General features: G+C 41.2%; 2 protein-coding genes across 4 annotated transcripts in view; one reads left to right on the top strand and one right to left on the bottom strand.

Annotated features, from left to right (window-relative positions):
* Positions 1-5,132, top strand: part of E2F5 (E2F transcription factor 5) — a 45,888-nt gene extending 40,756 nt beyond the window's left edge. For 2 of the 3 annotated variants that reach the window (XM_003269506.4, XM_030795199.1), the window contains exons 7-8: positions 2,788-2,835; positions 4,365-5,132. In XM_003269506.4, coding sequence (XP_003269554.3) covers positions 2,788-2,835; positions 4,365-4,474 — 158 coding nt within the window. In that variant the 3' untranslated portion in view covers positions 4,475-5,132. The remainder of the gene's footprint in view (positions 1-2,787; positions 2,836-4,364) is intronic. The other variant, XM_012496128.2, reaches the window with a different exon arrangement.
* Positions 4,665-11,050, bottom strand: RBIS (ribosomal biogenesis factor). Its single transcript, XM_003269508.4, has 4 exons — positions 10,925-11,050; positions 8,020-8,136; positions 5,541-5,657; positions 4,665-5,248 (listed from the first exon to the last, which is right to left on the bottom strand). The coding sequence occupies exons 2-4, from the start codon at positions 8,131-8,133 to the stop codon at positions 5,177-5,179; spliced, it is 303 nt and encodes a 100-aa protein (XP_003269556.2). The 5' UTR covers positions 8,134-8,136; positions 10,925-11,050; the 3' UTR covers positions 4,665-5,176.
* Positions 11,051-26,855: the final 15,805 nt, after the last annotated feature.

The following is a 26,855-nucleotide window of genomic DNA, read 5'->3' as shown; positions in this document are numbered from 1 at the left end:
AAGTATTGACTGTGGCTTGACTGCAACCTATCACAAGGTCAGGTGTGGAATTTTCCATTTGTGGCATATATGGATGTCAGCTTTTACCTGACGTTTACTTGGTAAGGTTCTTTTATCTCTCTTAGTAAGTCTAGGATAAATTAGTGAAATACATTCCAACTACCTTTAAGAAAATATGTTCCAACTATCTTTAAGTACAGACCATAGTGACTTATGCCTCTTGTTTCTCCATATTCTTTTGTTATACTTTTTATTTGGGAAGCTTAGTTTTATAGAAGTGATAAATGGTCTCAACTCCAATTATGTAGGAAATCTTACTTTCCTCAGTTGTTTCATTTATGAAATTTTAAAAAGCTAAAATGTTTCACACTGGGTATCAGGAGTAGAGCGCACAACTCTTAATTTGGCAGTACCTTACTGATTCCAAATAAAGGGAGCATGGTAGGCAATCTCTCAGTGACTAGTGAATGAATGAATGAATGAATTGTGCCAATATAGATATCATATTGCAGATAACTTAAAACTACATTGTATATAATCTAAATTGTTTATTTTACCTCTAGGATGTGTCTCATTGCTAAAATGGGAGTTCACAGGTTAAAAGTGACGCTAACAAGATCTAACTGGACGTGGAATGTTTTTTTGCTTCTTTTTGCCCACATTTATTCCTTTCCTTCCCCTATAAATATGTCTATGCTATAGGCCATTAGGATGCACAATAGAAAATGTAGTCCTGGCTGGGCGCGGTGGCTCACACCTGTAATCCCAGCACTTACAGAAGCCAAGGCAGGCAGATTACCTGAGGTCAGGGGTTCGAGACCAGCCTGGCCAACATATAATGAAGCCCTGTCTCTACTAAAAAATACAAAAATTAGCTGGGCGTGGCGGCGCACACCTGTAGTCCCAGCTACTTGGAAAGCTGAGGCAGGAGAATTGCTTGAACCCAGGAGTTGGAGGTTGCAGTGAGCCAAGATCGTGCCACTGTACTCCAGTCTGGGTGACAGAGTAAAGACTCCATCTTAAAAAAAAAAGAGGCCGGGCGCGGTGGCTCACGCTTGTAATCCCAGCACTTTGGGAGGCCGAGGCGGGCGGATCATGAGGTCAGGAGATCGAGACCACGGTGAAACCCCGTCTCTGCTAAAAATACAAAAAATTAGCCGGGCGTGGTGGCGGGCGCCTGTAGTCCCAGCTACTTGGAGAGGCTGAGGCAGGAGAATGGTGTGAACCCGGGAGGCGGAGCTTGCAGTGAGCCGAGATCGCGCCACTGCACTCCAGCCTGGGCGACAGAGCGAGACTCCGTCTCAAAAAAAAAAAAAAAAAAAAAAAAAAAGAAAGAAAATATAGTCCTTAAAAAGCTTACAATCTAATTAGGATATAAAGCAGGCAAGCTTTACATGGGTTTTACCTGGGTTAGCTTTGACACAATTAACACACTGGCTTCAACAAAGTGTTTTTAAAAAGTGAGTATTCTGTTTTTATGGTTTCATATTTGGAAATCCTAACTAAGGAAAGTAATTTTGGGCCACATTAGAGCAGGCCTTGAATTTCAGAGTAGTTAGGACATTTATCCAATAAACCAGTGAAGATCTGTGACCAAGGAAATAGCATAATTAGCTATAATGGTGTACACAGGAGTAATATGATTAGGAAAGATGCTTTTGGCCCTGGGAAGCAGAATTCAGAGGCGATGGAAACTGTAGATGTTTGCAGTTATGCAATTGAGAGAACATTAGGGCTAAAACAAGGGTCAAATGTGGTGGGGCCCATGCCTGTAATCCCAACACTTTGGGAGGCCGGGGCAGGTACACTGCTTGAGCCCAGGAATTTGAGACCAACCTGGGCAATACAGTGAGACCCTATCTCTAAAAAAAAAAAAAAAAAAAAATTAAAAATTAGCTAGGCACTGTGACATGTGCCTGTGGTCCCAGCTACTGGGGAGGGAGGCCAAAGTGAGAGGATTGCAAGCCTGGGAGGTCAAGGCTGCAGTGAGCCACGACAGCACTTAATGTACTCCAGCCTGAGTGACAGAGCGAGATCCTGTCTCAAAATAAATAATAAAAAGGCTAAAACAGTGATTACAGTGAGATCGGGAAGAGAAATTAACGAGCAGATTTGAGAAACACTGTAGGCAAAATAACATTTGATGTGTGAGATCTGGAGATAACAGGAGGAATGGAAAGTGATGTTGAAGTTTTAAGGTTGAATAACTGGGAGAATTATGAAACTACTGACTAAAACTGAGTCAGTTTTGGTAGAACGATGATGAGGTTTTTTTTGTTTGTTTGTTTTTTGACAGGGTCTCACTTTGTCAGCCAGGCTGGAATGCAGTGGCGTGATCTCAGCTCACTGCAGCCTCAACCTCCTGGGCCCAAGTGATCCTCCCGCCTCAGTCTCCCAAGTAGTTTGGACTATAGGCATGTGCCACCAGTGTCTGGCTAATTTTTTTGTATTCGTTGTAAAGACGGGTTTCACTATGTTGCCCAGGCTGGTCTGAACTCCTGAGCTCAAGCGATCCGTCCGCCTCACTCAGCCTCCCAAAGTGCTAGAATTATAAGCATGAGCCACCACGCCTGACAGATGAGTCTTTCGGTCTTCGTCTTGAGTTTGGAAGTTTAAAAGTAATGCCAGGCACAGACTAGGTACTCATGAAAACAACCTGTCCACAAAGTACTAGTACTTTAAATAAATGTGCATGTCAGTCAAGCTGCTGCTGTGACTACTTGTGTTTAAACATAAGTATCTTTTACTGTTAACAGAAATGTAACAAAACCTTATTACTGTTTCCAGCAGGATCTATTAGTGGAGATATCATTGATGAGTTAATGTCTTCTGATGGTAAGTAGGTTAAAATTTTACTAACTCATATATCAGTAATGCTTTTGTGGAATTTATAAGTGAAACATGATTTAAAAGAAATGAACATATATTTGCTACCTGCTTTACTATGAAGATTCATGTAAATTCTCCCTTAACACTTACAGTAAGTAATAGGCATCCTTCAGAATTTATCTTTCTCTGCTTGCATTTTGAGGGAAAGGAATCCATATGGGGATACTTCTCACCTTCATTGAAAATAAACTGTTAGCCTTTTCCACTCCTGAAGGATCTGGTCCAAGAAGAATAAAATAACTTGTCTAAATCAGCAAGTGATTTGAACACCTGCTTTTGTAAATACCCCTACCTGGGCCAATTTCAAGCTGCCAATGTGAAGTCACTGAATTAGTATTAACCATGTTGTCATCTAACCTGAAAAATTATTAAATATCAGTTAGCTACAATATGCTAATTACTTTAATAATTTCTCTCCTTCTTTTGGATCAGAGTCCTAGTTCCTAACAAATATAGTAGAAACCTACGAAGTGGTAGCAGTTAAGTTAGCAAATGTTATAGTAACTAGAGATGTACTAAACATATATGTAGAAGCAGAGAACATCAGCAGACTTTGTAAGTCCAGTTCATTCTTCTGTTTGCAAAGTGGAAAAACACTTTCATTAGTGTTCTGTTGTGTTTTTTTTTTTTCTAGGCAGAGTCTCCCTCTGTCATCCAGGCTGGAGTGCAGTGGCACGATCTCAGCTCACTGCAACCTCCACCTCCCAGGTTCAAGTGATTCTCCTGGCTCAGCCTCCTGAGTAGCTGGGATGACAGGCACCTGCCACCACACCTGGCTACTTTTTGTATTTTTAGTAGAGACGGGGTTTCACCATGTTGGCCAGGCTGGTCTCGAACTCCTGGCCTCAGGTGATCCACCTGCCTCAGCCTCCCAAAGTGTTGGGATTACAGGCATAAGCCACTGCACCTGGCCTCATTACTGCCTTTTAGTTATATTACCTTATTGATAAGTTCAACCAATAAAAAATTTAAATTCTAAGCCAGGCACGGTGGCTCATGCCTGTAATCCCAGCACTTTGGGAGGCCAAGGCAGGTGAATCACGAGGTCAGGAGATTGAGACCATCCTGGCTAACATGGTGAAACCCCATCTCTATTAAAAAATACAAAAAATGAGCTGGGCGTGGTGGCGGGCGCCTGTAGTCCCAGCTACTCGGGAGGCTGAGGCAGGAGAATGGCATGAACCTGGGAGGCGGAGCTTGCAGTGAGCCGAGATAGAGCCACTGCACTCCAGCCTGGACGACACAGGGAGACTCCATCTTAAAAAAAAAAAAAAAAAAAAGAAAGAAAAAATTAACTTCTATTTCTCAATCTAGTATCAATAATCAATGTATAAATTGTTACTAAATGAGAATCTTTCAAAATACATATTACACAAGTCTTTAATTTGGAATGATGTATTTGAGAGTATTTTGTTAAAGATCATTAACCGTATGTAGAAACCATCTTTAACACTGAATTTGTTTTTGGTTTGCAGTGTTTCCTCTCTTAAGGCTTTCTCCTACTCCGGCAGATGACTACAACTTTAATTTAGATGATAATGAAGGAGTTTGTGATCTGTTTGATGTCCAGATACTAAATTATTAGATTCCATGGAAACTTGGGACTGTTATCTACCTCTAACTGTGTAACATTTTAGACTTCTTAATAACCTAAGTATTTAAAATAATGAATGTAACACCTTTTTTAGTTCACTGATTCTGAAGTGTTCTTCCCTAATACTTTCTTTACTTCACAAAACTTCAACCATAAAAACAAAGGGCTCTGATTGCTTTAGGGGATAAGTAATTTAATATCCACAAACCTCCCCACTCCCAAAAGTAACTATATTCTGGATTTCAACTTTTCTTCTAATTGTGAATCCTTCTGTTTTTTCTTCTTACAAGAGGAAAGTTAAAGGACACTACAGGTCATCAAAAACATGTTGGCCAAGGACTCATTACTTGTTTGTCTTATATTTTTACTGCCACTAAACTGCCTGTATTTCTGTATGTCCTTCTATCCAAACAGACATTCACTGCCACTTGTAAAGTGAAGGATGTAAACGAGGATATATAACTGTTTCAGTGAACAGATTTTGTGAAGTGCCTTCTGTTTTAGCACTTTAAGTTTATCACATTTTGTTGACTTCTGACATTCCACTTTCCTAGGTTATAGGAAAGATCTGTTTATGTAGTTTGTTTTTAAAATGTGCCAATGCCTGTACATTAACAAGATTTTTAAAAATAAAATTGTATAAAACATTTAATTTATTGGTCTTTGTGGAGAATTAGATGCATCACCACTATATTACAACAGAGCCATTAATCTTGTAGCTTCATCAACATTAACTGGTTTGCTTTCATGACGCTGCTGAGGAATCTGAAAGGAGAAAGTATCATATTTAAAAACGTAGACAACAATAGCAGACAAATGACTTACATAAGCTGCTATTCAATTTAATTTTTCTAGTCATATCTTTGGAAGCAGAACAATAAATCTGTATATTCAGACAATGTTTTAGAGTCTGAATATTCTATTTATACTACAGAGCCTAGTACTAGAGAGCCAAGTACTAAAAATTACACTCAACTTACAGGCTTTGAAAACTTGGAGTTTAATTTATTAGCCTCAATTTGTTAGCCATAAAAAAAAGCAAATGATTTCTGCTTACCAGTTCTTTCTGTAGAGGTTCAAGTGAAGTGCTTTTTGAGAAATGTGCAAGTTCCTTTTGTACATTTACAAAAGCTTTATTTACTCGGTTAACTTTTTCCTCATTCATAATGTTTATCTTTTAAAAAAGAAAAAAAAGCATTAATCTATGATCTCATAACCATTAAAGATAAGATATATTCAACCTTAACCCATTAAATCTAAAATCTAAAAACTCTTACCAACAAATTAGGGATAATTCACTCAAAAATTCTTATAGTCTTATTGGGAAATTACAGACAAAAACTGTTGGTTTTTAAAAAATGAGATTTATGTGGCTATGCCTCACATTTATGGTACAGAAGGCCAAAATATGTGACTGTGATATTGTGATTCATAATAAGATATATATATATTTGGTCTTTGTCCTCATTTCCTGTCATACAGCTTTTTAAATTATTGTATTAAGAGGGATAAGAGTGTCTTTTGAATGCTAATGAGATGGCTGGTAGCTGGGAGTCTCTAGATAGCTTCAGGAGGAGGGCTAGTCAGATAAAAAATACAGGGTTGGAGGATTAGGACTTTCTGCTCCAGAGAGAGGAGTGGGGATAAAGGTTAAGCCCATCACTAATGGCCAACGATTTAATGAATTATGCCTACATAATGAAGCCTCCGTAAATCTACAAAAGAACTGGGTTCAAAGAACTTCTGGATAGCTGAACACATGGGGGCTCCTAGAAAGTGGCATGCCCAGAGAGAGCAAGGAAGCTCCATGCCCCTTCCCATGTACCTTGCCCCCTGCACCTCTTCCATCTGGCTACGCATCTGTCTCCTTTGTAATATCCTTTATAATAAACTGGTAAAAGTATTTTCCTGGGTTCTGTGAGCTGCTCTAGCAAATTAATCAAACCCAAGGAGGGGGTCATGGGAACACTTACTTATAGCTGGTTGGTGAGAAGCACAGGTAAAACATCTGGGGCTTGTGATTGTCACTGGAAGTTGGGGAGAGGCTTAGGACTCAACTCTCAACCTGTGGAATCTGACACTATCTCCAGGTCAGCAGTGTCAGATTTGAATTAAAGGACACCCAGCTGCTGCCTGCTGAAGATTCATCTGCAGAATTGTTAGGTGTGGGGGAAACCGCCCCACAAATCTAGCATTGGAAGTGCTGAGTGACCATATGAGAGTTAGAATAAGAACTAGAGTTGCTTTTTTCCTGTATCCTTACAGTGTCCAAAATCTTTCTAGGCTACAGTGCTGTCATCCCGCTTCTATACAAGAAATCTGGATCAAATACTTTTAGTCCCTTCTAACATAACAGTACATCTCTGAACCCTTCCTGGACCTTCTTGTCTTAATGGAAGACCCCTGATGACAGCTTCCCTTGCAGTCCTCCTCTTTTGAGTCTAACAGAGGTAGGGGTGGTGCTCTTGTTCTTCACTGCTGCTGCCAAACAATTTCTCCTTCAAAACCCTTATCTCCTTTGCACCTTATGCTGCCTACCCATAGATCTCTCTCTTAGATCTTACCTGGTGGCATATATAAAACTTCTAGTACCTCCTGTCCAAATAAAATAATCTTCCTTAAATACACCAAGCTTTTCCCTAGCTCAGGGCCTCTGCACTTGCTATTTTCTCTGCCTCGAACCCACCACTCCCAACACTTCCTAGCTCTTTGCATTGCTAGCTCTTTATCATTCTAGTCTTGGTTTCAATGTGTCAACTATGAAGACCATCCTATATAAACTGTCATCCCCAAAACCCCCATCATCTGCTTAATTTCATTCTTAGCATTTATAAAATCATAAAACTATTCAACCAAAAAGCTTAACTCAGCTAGCTCATGAAAGTTGAAAGATGAAATGTTAGATTTCTATGGACTATTATAATTAAATAGTCCTGGACAGCTGACTCCATCTACTACTGAAACTTGAAAACATTTTCTTAAAAATTTTTCTTAGAAGAACTTAGTTAATCTTTAAGAAATTTCTCAGGTATTTTTAAATATAAACAAAGAAAAGAAACCCCTTTCAAATTGTGCATTTCAATAAATATTTTTTATCTTCATTTTACAGGTTTTTGTTTGAATTGCAGATGTTTTCAAAGAGACAAGAATTACTGAGGAGAAAAAGAATGGGTGCTCACTGACATCCCATGTCTTGCCTCTATTAATACATTCTTATATTTGAGTTCAGAGATAAGAACTGTTTCCCATACTATGGTTTTTAAATGAGTTATATGCTTCAGTAAAACTATTAAATTGAAGTTTCACACATTTATAGTTAAAATGTCTATTTCTTTTCAACATTTGTTTTCAAGAAAGGGAGGTTATTTTTCCTCCTTTTTTTTATATTTTTTTTTAGACAAATGCTTGAAACCATCCTTACCTTTCTAGGAAAAATGAAGAACCTTTTTAAAAAGTAATAGCATACAGTTGTTCAGCAGCTTACAAGGACACTTTGCTTGTAAACAATAAAGTCAGAGTGCTTAACTAATACTCACCTTCTTAAGATTAGTGGTAACTGGTTTTGCTTTGTTTTTAGCCTTAAAGTTTTTTTGGCTGGCTATGTGAAATACGTTCCTGGACTTCGGCCCTCTTAATTTGTTCTTGGCCATTGTCTAGAAAAGAAAATAAATTCAATTAAATTGCCCACATTTATGAACCGTAAGTCAATTTTAAGTTTTTAAAGGTACCAATTAAATCTAAAAAATTCCATCTTACTCTTGATTATTTTTAAAGTTGGTGCATACATTATTTCCATGTCTTTCACTCCTAGTAGATTTTCTGCTCTTTGAGTACAGTTATATATGTAATTCTTCCCTGTATCCCCAGTAATGGGCCCATAGGAGGCATCCAATTAATATCTGCTGGTTGAATTCACTAATATCATCAACACAATAACTGTTATTCTCAGCAGTACCTCACCACCCATCCTTCTGTTAGTCTATATACTACTATGCTATTCTGGTTCCTATCATACTTTAGAGACTGATTCTGCCTCCTTCTTGACTTCTTTTTTATTCCTTTTTACTCTCCCCACTTTCTCTCCTGTGCATCCCATCAAAATCAGTCCTTAATCCTCCATTTCCTACCTCCCTCTCTCCCTTAATTTACTTTTATGACTTCCGTATTACCTCTATGTGAATGGCCCTTGCCTTGAAATGTTGGATACTGTCTTTCCTCCGTAGCTAGAGATGCATTAAGCCAGTAAATTCTACCTTAAAACATCTCTCAGATCTGCATTTAATAATGTATATGAGGAATAATTTTTAAAATATTAAGTTAACATGTATTGAGCTTTTATTATATGTACAAGCACTACACTAATGTGCTTTAACTCATTTATTCCTTACAACAACCTTTTGTAAGAAGTACTATTATCCCCATTTTAAAGATTAAAATTAAAAAACTGACGCAAAGAGAAGTTAATTTGCCCAATGTCACACTGTCAATAACCAGGAGATGCCAGGACTTACAGCCAGGCAGACTACATCAGAGCTAACGTTATGTGGTATTGCACTTCATGTATAAATATAAAAGCTATACAACAACATGGTATAGTATTGCTTAGTTCAGGACTGGGTTACCGCTGAAGTCCCTAGGTCCATTTGTTCAAACCACTGTTTGTCAAACTATGCCCATGGACCAAATCAGGCCAAGCACCTGTCCTTGTAAGTAAAGTTTAATTGGAGGCCAAGTGCAGGCGCAGTGGCTCACACCTATAATTCCAGCACTTTGGGAGGCAAAGGCAGAGACCAGCCTCACCATGGCGAAACCTTGTCTCTACTACAAATACAAAAATTAGCTGGGTGTGGTGGCACATGCCTGTGATCCCAGCTACCCGGGAGACTGAGGAAGGAGAATCGCTTGAATCCGGAAGGCGGAGGTTGCAGTGAGCCAAGATTGCACCAGTGCACTCCAGCCTGAGTGACAGAGCAAGACTCTGTCTCAAAAAAATTAATTAATTAAAAAATAAAGTTTAATTGGAATACAGTTATGTCCATTCAATCATGTGCTGATATGGCTGCTTTCCTGCTATAACTATGACCCACAAACTCCAAAATATTTAGTGTCCTACCTTTAACAGAAAGTCTGCCAACCCCTGGCTTAAGCCATCTGCACAGTGGCTATCTGGCACCAAGCTATGCGATCGACCTTCCCAATGTTAAAAACTTTCAACAGTTTTCCCAATGTATAAGGGGCAACGTGCCTTGGCTTGGCATATTACTGGCACGCTGAATCTACCCTAAATCTGCCACACGTATCTCCTGTTGCGTCTCTATAAACACTGCTCTAGCCAGCCTGGTCTAATTGTTCTCTTGCACAGACACCTTGAACATTCTTCCTTTTTTTTCCTTTGCTCAGTCGTAGCCTTGACTGAAATTTATATCTTCCTTCAATGTAGTCTTACAACACTGTAAGTAATTAAGGAACTACTTAACTGAAAAAGCAATGCTTTTGAACCCCAACAGTATTCCTCCTACTTAAAAAAGAATGCAGTAGAAAATACATGGTTATTACAGAAGATGCAAAAAATAAAACACACATAATAAAACCCCTCAAATGAAGTAATCTAAAATCATTCCAGGCCAGGCGCGGAGGCTCATGCCTGTAATCCCAGCACTTTGGCCGGCCGAGGCGGACAGATCACTTGAGGTCAGGAGTTCGAGACCACCCTGGCCAACAAGATGAAACCCCGTTTCCACTAAAAAAAATAAATATTAGCCGGGCGTGGTGACGCGCGCCTGCAATCCCAGCTACTCGAGAGGCTGAGACACGAGGAGGCGGAGGTTCAGTGAGCCGAGATCGCGCCACTGCACACCAGCCTGAGCGACAGACTGAGACTCAGTCTCAAAAATAAATAAATAAATAAAAATTAAAATCATTACAATAGTAACCAAAATCCAATCATTCATCTAGTATATATTAATCAATTGCTATATGCCAGGTATGGTAGAGAACTTATATTTTATACACAAAAATATATATGGAACATAAATAATGACAGTATATATACGGAACATACACAGACATGATAGGTATATTGTACATGACACTACCTATAATACACACATGGACCATGAACAGTCTTCAAGTGGAGGAGAGGTTTACTAGAGCTGTAGACCTGAGCAAGGTTCGTGGAGAAAGTAATACACTAGTGGGGGTGTGCGAGTGGAGGGAAATTCTCTGAAAACCACGTAGAAACTGATCATGAAAGACACAGCCCAAAATGAAAGCCCAACAAGCACCGGGGTTTCGGGCCTGCTACCCAGTAGGGCTGCCTGAGGCAGAGCGCGACGGAACCGAGCCTACGGGCCACAACGGTACGAGACCGGCCCAATCCAACCCCGACCCCTGCAAACTTCACGCCAGCCCTCCAGAAAACTTAATTTATTAAACTCTCACCAGAAATTTAATACTTGCGTGCAGCTTTTTAAGCTCCAAGTGACACCATCTGGCACGTACGGCGTCTAGGAAGTTCCGGGGAGAATGAACCAGTCAGGATTCCGCTCACGAGCCGTAGCCCCGCCCACCGAACGGAGCCCCGTCCACAGGCGGAAGTCCCGCCCATAGAGCGCGTTCCCACCCACCTGGCGTAGTCCCGCCCATAGAGCCAACTCTAAGGGGCAAGGTGCAATGAAAAAGCGAAGCCCCACCCATAGAGCGAGGTTCGGAAGTCCAGTCTCATTAGCATCCGTTGTCTTCCGCGGTATTGCAGACTTATCCTCAGCTCAAGCGAGTTTGGGGCGTTATAGAGCCAGCCAAGTCTCCCCTTCCTGGCGTGGGTACTTGTGCAGAAACTTCCCGAGGTGCTTCTGAGACTGCACAGTGAAGACCGCTGCACTGGAGGTCAGCGCTCCGCCGCGGACTCCGGCTGACTCTGCCACTCTCCCAGGAGGAGGCGCTGTGCACCTCTGGGTGGTTTCCAGGGCTCGGCTGGCGGTAGAGGGAAACTTGAGGTTGGAAAAGATCTAGAGCTATAATCTCCGAAAGGAAGATTTGTGATGCACTGCAAGTTAGAAATGCTTTTCTCATTGCAGCTTCCTTGTTTCAAAAAGAGAATTTTTGACAGCACTGCAAAGGCACAAGAAACCAGGCACGGTATAAAATATACAAATAAAACAGGCACCAAGGAACTTAAAACATTCAACCCATAACGTCGTCTAGGTTTTTCTGCTTTAAGGAAATTGACTCAATTCTTCCAAGAGAATAACCCTGTTAAAGCTAAGTTTTCACATGTGCCTCTATTTATTTTGTTGAGGTCATAGGAAAAGCTGGATTTCAAACAAACGTAGATGTAAGAATTAAATAGAGGAGAGAAGCACGAACTGTGGCTTTATAGTCAACAGGGACAGGTTTATTTTAAATAAACCTGAGACTGGCGGCTGGCCAAGTTAGGTCAGAGCCACAGTCTTACAGACTAAGAGTTTTTAAGGATTCAGGGTGGGAGAGTTTAACAGAGGCTTGGACTGCTTCTGTGTCTCTTTGCTGTGCTTATCTGGGAGGGAGAGTTGCGTGTCTGTTCCCATACATCTGTCTGCAGCTGCAGGCATACCCGCAGCTAAAAGTCTGCTTTTAGCTTCCCTATCTTAGTACACCTGAAGGGAAAGGAATGTGCTTATTAAGGCCCACTGTTTCACTGGGGCCCATTGTATGAGGGTGAGGTTTGGTAGTTACCCAAGAGACTTTCCCCCTACTTCACTCTGTGCCTGAGCTGTCTTATCTGTGTTTTACTGACTGCTCTTTCTATCTGCTTGTAATTAGAAGAGAAGTGATTTCCTTGAAATTCATGAGGCTAGAAAGGGAGCTGGAACTTAAAAGTGGCGGTGTTTGTCCGAGATGACGGTGCTCCTGCTCTGTCAGTAAAACTGACATTTATATGCCATTTTGTAGCTTACAAAAGATTTCAGCCTATACTATGCTCAAAATAAGGTGATAAAACCACTCCTCTTTTGCAAGTGATGATACTGCTAAGGTTCAGAGTTTAAGCCGTTTGCTGGCAGCCACACAACTAACTAGAAATTGACAAAGCCAGAGGGTTTTGTAAAACTAAGCCTTTTTTTAAAACAATTTTTAAAAAGGTTTTGTAAACTTAGTAATTCGCAAATCCACATTGGTTAGCACTTGGTCAAGTCCTGTTTCCAACAAACCAGGCACTTGCCTGCTTACAGAAAGATAAGCAATTTTTGCAATAAATCATTTAATTATGTTTATGCCCATCACAAAAAAATTAAGGAATAGAATATACTAAGGGGAGAGGAATAATTGCTTGCCAATGTATGTTTATTCAAACTTTTATATTCTTTCTGACGATCCACCTGTTAAAAACACCTAAAAATGCTGGTATAAAATGCCCATAAAGTGTAAGAGCAAAACAAAAACAGAAAACCGTTAGACTTTTTTATAAGGCCAGAGTTATTCGCAAATACTGAGGTGAATAAGTTGAGTATAATTATTTGGTTCTTTGAATGTGAGGCTATTGATGTATATACAGAAAGCAAAGAAATAGATGTAACAGAACGACATTACAGTGCTTATGAAAACTGGTAGGTCTCACTTTTATTTTGAAGTGGCGAAATAACATGGTTATCCAGGCAAGAGCAGAGGTCTGAGTGAGGAGGCCTGGGTTTTTGGTTTACCTCTCCCACCAACCAACAGTGTGACCTTGGAAAAGTTACTTCATTTCTCTGTGCCTCCCTTTCCCATACGCATGTAGATGGTCATTATACCCACTTCAGAGAACATTGATTATCTGCTCAGCATCCCTTTTTGGATAACCACTCTTCTCTGATCAAGTGGTCCTGGTTGGGCTGATCAAACTGCAGTCCTCCTCTAAGGATTTTCCAGCTAGAGCTGGTGGAAAATGCTGTCTCTTGCATTTGGTGTCTTTGTGCTGGGATGATATAAAATCAAGGCTATTAGTGGCCATCTCCTCCAGCAACTTGGAAGAAGTCTTCCTACAATGAAAGCAACACACACAAGAAAACAGAATCATTTGAGTCCTTGGATTCAGCCTCAGATGGAAGAAAGATCCATCCCTTCATTTTTCAAGTACCTGAGCTAAAATATTACCTTCTTTGAGCTTAAACTACTTTGGGTTGTTTTTATTTTATTTTTTAGTCACTTTTACCTGAAAGAGTCTTGACTCCACTCCTGTCCTACCTACTTCACAGGATTATTGTGCAGAGTTAGTGAAATATAAAACATGAAAGCATAAAGTGTTACTAAAACAAAAGAAAGGATCATGTTAATTTTCTAAGAGCCATATTTACCCATGTTCCAAATGAACCATACATAAAGAAAATAGCTTAAAGATTTTTCATCTTTAAAAATACATGCAAAAATTAAATTTCCAGTTTTTCTAACAATCTTAAAGATGAATAAAATCATAAAAAGAAAAATAATCTTTCAGGAACCTTAGTTTTCCTGGGATAGACTCAGCAATGCAGAGTTCTTTATACAGACCTGGACCTCAAATAATTGTCTTGGAAGCAATTCAACAAGTAAACAAAGATAATTAAGGAGAAGAAGAAAATGAGAACACCACATAAATTACAAACCATCTATAACAAAACTCATAGTCCTCTAAGGGAACACAGCCAGCCTTGTATAGATGATACTCCATAATTTCTCTTACTTATTCAACCTCCGTCTCTTCTCTCCACACAGTTTCATTAAGTCAAAATAGTTTGGACACCTAGGCTCTGTAGGTGCTCAAAGGAAGTACATACCACATTTCTATCTCTCAGGGCACAATCGTCTGGATTGTAAATGCACAGGGAGCAATGATTCTTGACAGAAAATGGTAAGAACTATGATAAATGCACAAAATATGCTATTTATGGGTGGAGATAATTCCGAATTCCAGAAACATTCATGTTAAAGCTCTCATTTGATTGTCTCAGAGCAGAAATCGGCAGACTTCAGCCCAAGGGCCAGATCCAGCCCACTACTTATTTTTGTATAGCCCACGAGCTAAGAATGAAGTTACATCTTAAGATGGGGAGAAACTCAACATAAGAATGATACATAGCAACACATGCATATTCTATTAAATTCATGTTTCTGTGTCCACAAAGTGTCACTGCAGCACAGCCATGCTCATTTGTTTACAATCTTATCTGGCTGCTGTCATGCTGTAACGATAATGCTGAGTACTTGCGACAGAAACCGCATAGCCTGGAAAGCCTAAAACATTTATTACCTAGGCCTTGACCAATTTAATTTTTTTTTTTTGAGACAGAATTTTGCTCTTGTTGCCCAGGCTGGAGTGCAGTGTGGCTCAATCTTGGCTCACCACAACCTCTGCCTCCCGGGTTCAAGCGATTCTCCTGCCTCAGCCTCCTGAGTAGCTAGGATTACGGGCATGCACTACCATGCCCAGCTAATTTTGTATTTTTAGTAGAGATAGGGTTTCTCCATGTTGGTCAGGCTGGTCTCGAACTCCCGACCTCAGGTGATCCACCCGCCTCAGCCTCCCAAAGTGCTGGGATTACAGGCGTGAGCCACTGCACCCAGCCCTAATTTTTTTTTAAACAGGGTCTCACTCTGTCACCTATAGTGGAGTGCAATGGCGCGAACACTGCTCACTGCAGCCTCCACCTCCCGGACTCAAGCAATCCTCCCACCTCAACCCCCCAAGTAGCTGGGACTACAGGTGCACACCACCATGCTTGGCTAATTTTTGTATTTTTTGCAGAGACATGGTTTCACCATGTTGCCCAGGCTGGCCTTGCATTCCTAAGCTCATGTGATCCACCCTCCTTGGCATCCCAGATTCTGGGGTTACAGGTGTAAGCCACCACACCCAGCCACCAACTTAAAACTTTAAAACATTGCCAATCCCTATATTAGAGTTGAGCAGCATGGTGGTATTATTCAGAATATTGCTATTTTATACTCAAATACATAGGCAGCTTAAATGAATTTTTCCTCCCAGCATTTCAAGAAGGTAGAAAAACCTTAATGTCATGAATTTGGGTTCCTTTTCATCTGATGGTTATCAATAATTTACATTCTTCCGGGCTAGAAATGGAAGCTCCCAGTTATGTAGAAGATATTTCCATCTGGATCTGTCTTAGAAAGCGGAAACAGGAAATGGCTTAATCCTAGAGGAGAAGATAAGACTGGAGAAATTATTGGGGATAGGGCGGTTAAGGGCTTTCTGCAAGTGCTTGAGACTATCCCTGTGGCACCCCCTACCACAGCCCTAGGAACAATAGCATAAGATCCTTGCACCAATAAATGTCACAGAAGGGATGGAGCTTTCTGCCTTTAAATGTAATCTGGACTTTGGCATTGAGCATCTCAGCAGCCGCTGTGATGAATTGAAGACCAGAGAAAGTTTCCTATTTTCTGGGCACTGGATAAGCCACCCGCTTCCATATACTTGAGACTGAGATCACATTTTTATGCCAAATTAAGAAGGGAAAATCAGAGTCAGATTTAATTTTATCTAAAATTTTAAGTTTTATGATGTTTCTAGCACACTTATACTCAAGTATTGAAGTGTTATGATGATCCTCTTTTTGGAGACACACAGGCTTACTGCAACCTCCGCCTCCTGGGCTCAGATGATCCTCCCACCCCTCCTCCTGAGTAGCTCAGATTAAAGACGCGTGCCACCATGCCCAGCTAATTTTATTTTTTGTAGAGATGAGGTCTTACTATGTTGCTCAGGCTGGCCTGGAACTCCTGGGCTCAAGCAGTCTTCCTGCCTTGATCTCCCAAAGTGCTGAGATTACAAGCATGAGTCATCATGCCCACAATGATGTTTCTTAAACTCAAGCATTTTAACTGGCAAAAATGGCACTGTAAGGCCTTGTAGATATACATACATATGGCCGGCCGTGGTGGCTCACACCTGTAATCCCAGCATCTTGGGAGGCCGAGGCCGAGGCGGTCAGATCACCTGAGGTCAGGAGTTCAAGACCAGCCTGACCAACATGGAAAAACCCCATCTCTACTAAAAATACAAAATTAGCCGGGCTTGGCGGCGCATGCCTGTAATCCCAGCTACTTGGGAGGCTGAGTCAGGAGAATTGCTTGAACCCGCGAGGCAGAGGCTGCAGTGAGCTGAGATCATGCCATTGCACTCCAACCTGGGCAACAAGAGCAAAACTCTATCTCAATAAATAAATAAAAATAAAAAAGATGTATACATGTATCTGTGTACATACACATATACATACAGCATAACATGAGCAAGCCCTAGACCCAGAGATGGACATGCTATGATTGTGGGAAAGGTCTAATATGGGCGGAGGATGGGGTTGTGGAGATGCTATTGAAGATGAGACTGTAAGATAAACTAATGAAGGGCCTTAACTAGGAAGGGTTCATTTCACTTTAGTATTTTAAAATACTTTAGTATTTCCAAAAAATAAGGATATTCTCCCTCATAACCACAATGCAGCCATCAAAACTCAAAAAATGGATACTGACAGATTACTGCTATCTAATCCATAATTGTCATTCAGAGTCCATCAATTACCCCAATAACATCTTTTATAACAAAAGAATCCTATTCAAGATAAAGTGTTGCATCAGGTTGTCATGTCTCTTTAGGTACCTCTTACTTGAATAGAACCTCAATCTTTCCTTGGCTTTCCCGGCTTGACGCTTTTGAAAATAACCGCTCGATCATTTTTTGAAATGTTTTATAATTTTTTTTTTTCTGTTGTTTTCTCATGATTAGATTTAGTATATACTGTTTTGGGTGATGGGGAGAAAGAGAGACAAAAATACCAGAGAAGTAGTGCTGTGATCTTTCATTGCATCCTACTACTTGGTACATGATTTTATTTGTCCCTTTACAGGGAAATATGAATTTTGATCACTGCATTAAGACAACATCTATCAGGTTTCTCTCCCATGAAGTTGTCCTTTCTCAGGCCGGGCACAGTGGCTCACACCTGTAATACTAGCACTTTGGAAGGCTGAGGCAGGTGGATCACCTGAGGTCGGGAGTTCGAGACCAGCCTGGCTAACATGGTGAAACCCCATCTCTGCTAAAAACAATACAAAAATTAGCCAGGCATGGTGGTGCGTGCCTTAGTCCCAGATACTCGGGAGGCTGAGGCAAGAGAATCACTTGAACCCAGGAGGTGGAGGTTGCAGTGAGCTGAGATCGCACCACTGCACTCTAGCCTGGGCAACAAGAGCGAGACTCCATTTCCAAAAAAAAAAAAAAGAAAACCAGAAAGTTACTCCTCTTTTAATCAGTAAGTATTTTTTTAGGAGCCAATTTAAACTATGTAAATATCCCATTATTCATCAAACTTTCATATACTAGTTTTGGTACACACTGATGTTTCTTGGCTGAATTGTTAACTATAATGATTGCCAAATTTTAATTTTTGTATTCCCATCTTCTTTTCTGCAGTCATCAGTTGACATTTTATTGCTAGTAAAAGCTTTCTCCTCCACCTATGTATTTATTGAGATCAGTATGAGCTCATAGGTTGCCATCTTATTCAACAGATTATAGTCTTTTTTTTTTTTTTTTTTTTTTTGAGACAGAGTCTACTTCTGTCACCCAGGCTGGAATGCAGTGGCTCAGTCTCTGCTCACTGCAATCTCTGCCTCCCGGGCTCAAACAATTCTCCTGCCTCCGCCTCCCGAGTAGCTGGGACTACAGGCATGTGCCACCATGCCTGCTAATTTTTGTATTTTTGGCAGAGACAGGATTTCACCATATTGGCCAGGTTGGTCTCGAACTCCTGACCTCAAGTGATCTGCCCACCTCAGCCTCCCAATGTGCTGGGATTACAGAGGTGAGCCACCATGCCTGGCCTCACACTATAGTCTTTTATTATCATAATTTATTTTGATGTTCACATTACCCAGATTTGGACAGTGAGTGCTCCTTCACCTTCCCCACTATTTTGATCCATCCCTACGCTTCTTTGACCACTTCCTTACTTTCTGGGACAACAAAGCATTCCAGGCTCATTTTGGACCTATGCTTCGCCAATCTTAGAATCAGTCATTTCTCCACAGAGCCCTGGTTCCTTTAGGTGATAAATGATACTTAGAAACCAAGATCTGGGGCCAGGCATGGTGGCTCACTCCTATAATCCCAGCACTTTTTGGGAGGCCAAGGCAGGTGGATCGCTTGAGGCCAGGAGTTCAAGACCAGCCTGGCCAACATGGCAAAACCCTAAAAACATTAAAGTTAACCAGGTGTGGCGGCACATACTTGTAATCCCAGCTACTTGGGAGGCTGAGGCACGAGAATCACTTGAACCCAGGAGACGGAGGTTGCAGTGAGCAGAGATCACACCACTGCACTCTAGCCTGAGAGAGTGAGACTCTGTCTAAAAAAAAAAAAAAAAAAAGACAAGAAAAAGAAAAGAAACCAAGATCTGGGCTGGGTGTAGTGGCTCACGTCTGTAATCCCAGCACTTTGGGAGGCCGAGGTGGGTGGATCATCTGAGGTTTGGAGTTCGAGACCAGCCTGGCCAACATGGTGAAACCCTGTCTCTACTAAAATACAAAAAAAATTAGCAGGCATGGTGGCAGGCGCCTGTAATCCCAGCTATTCGGGAGGCTGAGGTAGGAGAATAACTTAAACCCAGGAGACAGAGGTTGCAGTGAGCCGAGATCATGCCATTGCACTCCAGCCTGGGTGACAAGAGTGAAACTTCATCTCAAAAAAAAAAAAGAAAAAAAAAGAAAAGAAACCAAGATCTGGGAAGTTGATGCTTCCATGTCTTTGCAGTTAGCATAGCTAGGAAATACATGCATGTATGTATGTACTATTTGTCTATCTACCTATCTATCAGTATTCACACAGCACACCAACTGTATTTATTTCTATATGTACACACCATGAGTTCATGCTGATAGCTCTAATTTCATTTGAATACCAAAGGTTTTAGTCTTCTACCTTTCCATGTTTGTCATTTTTTCCTGGCTCCCTTAGTTGAAATATATGTACTCATTTGGTTCATCTTCCTGTATGTAACCAGTCTTCTTTCACTGTTGCCACCTACTTCCCCTACCTCCATGACATGCAGGTGTCCTCCTCACCCCCAGGGACTCTCATCATCCACCTGGGCTGCTGCCATCTTCACGTGCTGCCACCTGAATAGGTGGTTTCCCCACCCTGTTCAGGCTCTCGCTTTCCGTGGGCTGATGCCGTCTCTCTCCTCCTTATAAGACCTAATGTCTTTTAGACTGAAGAAGGAAGGAAAAAGGAATAGAGAGAGGGAGGGAGGCAGACAAGCAGATAGCAGAGTTTGAGATTTTATTCTATAGGCAATGAAGGACTTGTCCTCCTCTCCACACCCACCCCCAAAACACACATGAGATTGCTTATTGTAGGGAATAATTTTGTTAGCTGCATGAAAGTAGCTTAGAAGAAGGAATGGTTGCAGGCAGGGGAGCAGTGGTTCAGGAAATAAGTGATGAAGCCTAACGAGGAGATAGAGATCCTTAGATGACTGTGCACCCACTATGGCTCCTCTGAGCAGCCAATGCATGACAGTCAATAAAAATTATATGCAGTCTGCATTTCTGTGTAGTTTCTTCATGGGTCAAATAAATATTAGAGCTACTTTCCAATGAAATTTTTATTTCTTGGCCAGGCACAGTGGCTCATGCCTGTAATCCCAGCACTTTTGGAGGCCAAGGCAGGAGGATCACTTGAGCCCAGGAGTTGGAGACCAGGCTGGGCAACATATCAACACCTTGTTTCTACCAAAAATACAAAATTCGTTGGACACGGTAGTGTGCACCTGTAGTCTCAGCTCCTCAGGAAGCTGAGGTGGGAGGAAGCTGAGCTTGGGAGGTCGAGGCAGCAGCAAGCCATGATTGTGTCACTGCACTCCAACGTGGGTGACAGAGCAAGACCCTGCCTCAAAATAATGAAAGAAAAAAGAGGGAGGGAGGGAGGGAGGGAAGGAAGGAAGGAAGGAAGGAAGGAAGGAAGGAAGGAAAGAAGGAAGAGAAATCTACATTTCTTATGAGGAACCAATCAGATGAACATTTTCATGATTGACTGTGGAAATGGGGAATCTTTTTTTAACCCCCTAATGACAGGAGCATTCATTTCTAGACTATAAATGAAAATTTATGACACAGCCTATATAAGAAAATGCAGCAGAATAAACAGGATCCACCACCTTTCTATCTAGGTCAAATTCCTGGAACTATCTGGAGGGTAAGAACCAGTTAATGAAAAGAGATGGTTAATGCTTTGCAGTGAAGGAAAAGTGACTCGCATCAGTAGATTGCTATGAAGCTGCAAGAGGTGACTCACAGGCTTTATCTTTTCATGGTATGGTTTCTGTATTCAAATGCCATGTTACTTTTATGCATGCTTTTCTCTCGTGCTCTTTTCGGGGCCCAGAAAAAAAAAGTCACCTTGGATTTCCATTCATGAATACATACTTCTGTGACATAGGAGGTGTGAAAGAAGCATTTGCTGAATGAAATAAAACTTCCTGAAATGTAAAAATAGGCAAGGATTTGTAGCCATACACTAAAAATTATTGTAAAGCACTATCAGTGTTAGCACAGCCAAGATATACCTAGAAGAACACTTTTTGTCTTCGTGTAGCACTGCTTCTTGGATGTGATAGGTGCTCCACAAATATACTATTAATTTAATTAAGCAAATTTGATTTAGAATAATCTCCTGGCCAAATGCCGAGGGATCTTGAACCTGAACTAATTACAGTCGCAAAGAAGGGCTTGCATTTGAAATATTCAAGGGTTAAGAATGGTCAAATACATGTCACAAAGACAATAAAAATATTCCAAGGGCATGCGTCATACTTTTTCACTCTTTATGATACTTGGTTAAAATGCAAGTAATGGTTAAAAATTAGAGGAACTGTGAAATATTTAGCAGGTGCATATTTAAAACTCAGAAAGTTGGCAAAGGCAAAGAAGGTAGTGTGCTATTAAATTTTAAAAAATGAAAGGATGCAGTGCTTTGTAATTATCAAGTTTAATTGATAATGTAAACTCTCAGCTATCTAAGTCTCAACTATGATCTTGTGTTTCATTTGAAAGTGTTATTTTCAGAGTTTACACAGACCAAAGCAGACAGTCAAAAACTGAGAGAATACTTGAAAGAGGTGAAGGAGTGGGTCTTGCAGATATTTAGTGGGAGGGTGCTCCAGGCAGAAAGGCCAAGAGCAGGAGAGAGCATGGCATGATTAATGAACAGAGAGCAGCACGGCTGAAGGGGGTCACATAGGGTTCTGCAGGTCTTTGCAAGTACTTTGCTTTCATTAATTCAAATCATTCTTTTGTTTTTGTTTTTGAGATGGAGTCTTGCTCTGTCGCCCAGGCTGGAGTGCAGTGGCGCAATCTAGGCTCACTGCAAGCTCTGCCTCCTGGGTTCACGCCATTCTCCTGCCTCAGCCTCCTGGGTAGCTAGGACTATAGGCGCCTGCCACCACACCCGGCTAATTTTTTTGTATTTTAGTAGAGACGGGTTTCACCATGTTAGCCAGGATGGTCTCGATCTCCTGACCTCATGATCGGCACGCCTTGGCCACCCAAAGTGCTAAGATTACAGGCATGAGCCACTACACCCGGCCCATTCTTTCTTTCTTTAATTATTATTATTATTAATTTTTGAGGCAGAGTCTCACTCTGTTGCCCAGGCTGAAGTGCAGTGGTGCGATCTCGACTCACTGCAAACTCCGCCTCCCAGGTTCAAGCAATTCTCCTGCCTCAGCCTCCTGTGTAGCTGGGACTACAGGCATGCACTACCATGTCACACTGACTTTTGTATTTTTGGTAGAGACGGAATTTCTTCATGTTGGCAAGGCTCGTCTCGAACTCCTGACCTCAGGTGGTCCACCTGCCTTGGCCTCCCAAAGTGCTGAGATTACAGGTGTGAGCCACTGCACCCAGCTTTTTTGATATATTTCTTTACAATCTTTTTTTTCTAGGCATATATACTATATTGCTTATTAAAATTAAAATTTCTGTGTAGATACAATTTTATAATCTATATATCTATATATACACATTAATAAGTGGTTTGGAAATATGGTATTTAATGTCTTTCAAAAATTTTATCATTTTGATATACATAAGTTGTTTCAACTCTTTTCTTATCATTACTTCTGTTATTTCTAGATCTTTTTTCTGTTATAAATACACTGTAATTAACATCCTTTTGCATAATCTTTGACAGAATATCTTAATATTTTCTCAGGCAGCATGTCTATCAATAGGATCTAAAGTTATGAATACACTTAAAATTCTTGATTTAAATTGCCAATTTTTTTCCAAAAGATCATATATTCTACATTCTACCAATAGTGTATGAACATGCCTGTTTCGCCATATTCTCATTAACACAAATTGTTTATACATTTTTGGTGTTTTTTTTTTTTTTTTTTGAGATGGAGTCTTGCTCTGTCACCCAGTCTGGAGTGCAGTGGTGCAATCTTGGCTCACTGCAACCTCCGCCTCCCGGGTTCAAGCTATTCTCCTGCCTCACCCTCCCGAGTAACTGGGACTACAGGCACGTACCAGCACACCCAGCTAATTTTTGTATTTTTAGTAGAGATGGGGTTTCACCTTGTTGGCCAGGCCGGTCTCGAATGCCTGACCTCAGGTAATCCACTTGCCTTGGCCTCCCAAAGTGCTGAGATTACAGACGTGAGCCACCGCCGCACCTGGCCAGTCTTTTTTTTTTTTTTTCTTTTTCTTTTTTTTGAGACAGGATCTTGCTCGCTTTGTTGCCCAGGCTGGAGTGCACTGGTGAGATCACTGCTTACTGAAGCCTCCATCTCCTGGGTTCAAGTGATCCTCATGCCTCAGTGAGTAGCTGGGGCCACAGGATTGTGCCATCACACCCAACTAATTTTTGTATTTTTTTTTTTTTTTTAGAGACAGGGTTTCACCATGTTGCCCAGGCTGTTCTCAAATTCCCAGGCTCAAGTGATCCACCCGCCTCGGCCTCCCAAAGTGCTGGGATTACAGGCATGAGCCACCGTGCCCAGCCTGATACTTTTTTAGAAGCAGAAAAAATTTGATTAGGAGGAAAGGGCATACAGATTGTTTTAAAATTATACATCTTTTGAATTTTGTTTTAGGCTTATAGTATAGTGGAGTGTTTTTTTGTGTGTGTGAAATTAACTGATTGCTTAGGAGTTAAAACTGACAAAATTTAGAGGTGAAGAGAAAAAGAGAAAATCAGAAATTAATATGACTATGAAGTTTCTGGTTTGTGCATCTGGTGGATGGAGGTACCATTGGATGAGATAGAAATGTGACAGGGAAGTTGGGACAGGGAAAAAGTATATAATTCCATGTGAACAATTTAAGTTGAAGTCATTGGATATAATTCAGTAGATCTAGAGCTGTGCTGCCAGCATAGTAGCCACTAGCCTCATGTGGTTATTGAGCTCTTGTAATGTGGCTACCCTGAATTGAGATGTGCTGTCAGAATAAAATATACGCCGGATTTGGAACTCTTTGTAAGAACAAAGAAGGTAAAACATATGATAGTATCAGTTAAGATCCAATCAGGAGACAAATCACACAGTAATTTGAACAGGGAAAGTTTACTATAAAGAATTATTAAGTATAATGGGGCAACTGTAAAGATGTAAAAGATATCTCTAAACAATATCCCAAGGCTAAGTAATTTTCTAATGAGGGACAAACTTGGTTGCCAGCCTCCTTTCCAAAAGGATTCAGATCGCTGGAGAAGATACAGTTGCAACCCAGTGGATAACAGAGAAGCTTGCTGGGTTGTCCAGGTCTAAGCTGGTCCACAGTTACTAGACAAGCAAGAAACAGGGTACAGGTGGACTAAGACTGGTGTGCAAGACTGCAGGTGTGCAGAGGGACTCAAAGCATTGGGAACAACTCTGGCTGACAGATGCATAGCCTAGAGTGGACAATGTCATGTCAGGAGGCCATGGGAAACATAGTTTGGGGTGCAGGCAGACTAAGGCTGGTGGGCAGGTATGCAGAGGAAGTTGGGGCATCTGCTTGCCAATAGGGTGGCAAGAGGCCTGGAGTATGTGGCATTTGTTTTGGGAGGGGCAGTGAGGTGGTCACTGGGTTAGGGTTAGGGTTGTCAGCTTGCTGAGAGACTGCATACTCTGAGTGTGCTGCTGGACCAGAGTGCCCAGATGTCTCTGTACACGGCCACATGTGGCTGCTGAGAACAGCCCAGCAGGAACAAGAATAAAACAAAAAACACAGCATGCAGGAACTAGGAAGAGAAGTTCCTTTCTCCAGCAATGACCTTCCACTGAAGAAAGCTTAACATTATGCTTGCTGCGAAAAAGAAATGCTTAAAGCTTCGTTATCACAGAGCTGGTAATGCAGGGTAAAATTAGACGTGAAAGACAATAAATTGGTAACTGAAGCACTCATTAATTTTTATTTATTTTATTTTTTTTGAGACGGAGTCTCGCTCTGTCACCCAGGCTGGAGTGCAGTGGCGTGATCTCAGCTCACTGCAACCTTCACCTCCCGGGTTCAAGCGATTCTCCTGCCTCAGCCTCCCAAGTAGCTGGGATTAGAGGCACCGACCACCATGCCCAGCTAATTTTTTGTATTTTTAATAGAGATGGGGTTTCGCCATGTGGCCCAGGCTGGTTTCGAATTCCTGAGCTCAGGCAATCCGCCTGCCTTGGCCTCCCAAACTGCTGGGATTACAGGCATGAGTTCATTAATTTGTTTTTATATTGACTACTGTTGAAATGATATTTTTGATGTATTAGGTTAAATAATATATATCATTAAGAATAATTTCACTTTCCTTTTTAGTTTTTAAAGTGTACCTAGTCAAAAATTTAAGTAACATATATGCTTAGCACTTGGACAGTTCTGGAATAGATGTCTAAGCTAGGTAGATTACTTCCATAAGAACTGATGGAAGGGCCTAGGAAGAGAGTGTAGAGAGAGGAGAGATTCTAGTAGAAAGCCCCAAACCCCCAAATTTACAGGTTGGTGTGATGATTAATTGTACGTGTCAGTTTGGGCCATGAGGTGCTCGGATATTTGGTAGAACAGTATTCTGGATGTTTACATGAGGGTGTTTTTGGAGGACATTAACATTTCAACCAGTAGACGGACTAAGGCAGACTGCCTCCCTAAGGAGCTGGGCCTCATCTAATCAGTGAAAGCCTGAATAGAAAAAAAAAAAGCTGACCCTCTTCCAAGTAAGGAAAACTTCCTTCTGCCTGATTGTCTTTGGGATAGGGCATTGGCTTTTTCCTACTCTAGAATTCAAACTGAAACAATGGCTTTACCTGGGGTCTTGAGCCTGCTGGGCTCTGGACTGAAACTACACCATCAGCTCTCCTGGGACTCCAGCCTCCAGCTCGCCTACTCACTCTGAAGATCTTGGGACTTGTCAGGCTTCATAATGAAGTGAGCCATTTTTAATAATAAATCTCATTTTCTCCCTCAATACCTATGCATGGTTTTGGAGAACCCTGACTAACACATAATATAGTTGAGTATAGAAAGAAGAACCCAAGGAATTCCATAGAGCATGGGTGGGTAGCAAATGGAAAATGTAAATTCAGGAAGAAGGTTTCCTGCTAATGAGAAGAAATTCCAGAACATGTTAGTATGCTGATGGCAATAATGAAGAAGAGTGAATGGAGTTGGCAATGGAGGCTATAAAGGATAAAATAGTATATGTTTGGCAAGAGTGCAAGGTTTTGCTAGGCACATAGGGCTAGTGCAGCAAGCTTTCAGTAGTGAAATGGTGGCATCCAGGTCAGAACTTCTTGGAATGAGGGTAAATCACACCTTCCTCGGTGGCGAGATGGGGATATGGGTACTGCTCTTCATAGAACAAACTGTCTGGCCAGGGGCACGGTGGCTCACACCTGTAACCCCAGCACTTTGAGAGGCCAAGACAGGCGGATCACCTGAGGTCAGGAGATCAAAGCCAACGTGGTGAAACCCCATCTCTACTAAAAATACAAAAATTAGCTCGGTGTAGTGGTCCATGCTTGCAGTCCCAGCTACTCAGGAGGCTGAGGCAGGAGAATCGCTTGAACCCAGGAAGTGGGGATTGTGGTGAGCTGAGATTGTGCCACTATACTCCAGCAGCCCGGGCAACAGAGTGAGACTCTGTCTCAAAAAAAAAAAAAAAAAAAAAGAACAAACCTTCCTTTTCTAGAGGACAGAAAGGAATAGATAAACCTTACAAGAGCTGATGACAGAATGCCATCACGCCCCTAATATCGCTCTGTGGTTATATTTCAAAGAGTTGACAGCAATAGAATGATGTTGACTTATTCATTCTAGGCCAAGGAACTACTAAAATTCTTCAACAGCTGAATTAATTTGGCATGAATTATCAGGACTTTTCAATACTGATCTGATGTTT

This window comes from Nomascus leucogenys, chromosome 16 (genome assembly GCF_006542625.1).
Source record: "Nomascus leucogenys isolate Asia chromosome 16, Asia_NLE_v1, whole genome shotgun sequence".
Classification (NCBI taxonomy): domain Eukaryota; kingdom Metazoa; phylum Chordata; class Mammalia; order Primates; family Hylobatidae; genus Nomascus; species Nomascus leucogenys.
The sequence above is the reverse complement of the archived record's forward strand: the minus strand, read 5'-3'. Positions and strand labels throughout refer to the sequence as shown.

Excerpts from the sequence above, each read along its gene's own strand:
- RBIS (XM_003269508.4), bottom strand. The coding sequence starts at position 8,133 with ATGGCCAAGAACAAATTAAGAGGGCCGAAGTCCAGGAACGTATTTCAC. Across the intron at positions 5,658-8,019 it reads TTACCACTAATCTTAAGAAG|ATAAACATTATGAATGAGGA; the intron begins GTGAGTATTAGT and ends CTTTTTTAAAAG. Across the intron at positions 5,249-5,540 it reads AACCTCTACAGAAAGAACTG|ATTCCTCAGCAGCGTCATGA; the intron begins GTAAGCAGAAAT and ends TTCTCCTTTCAG.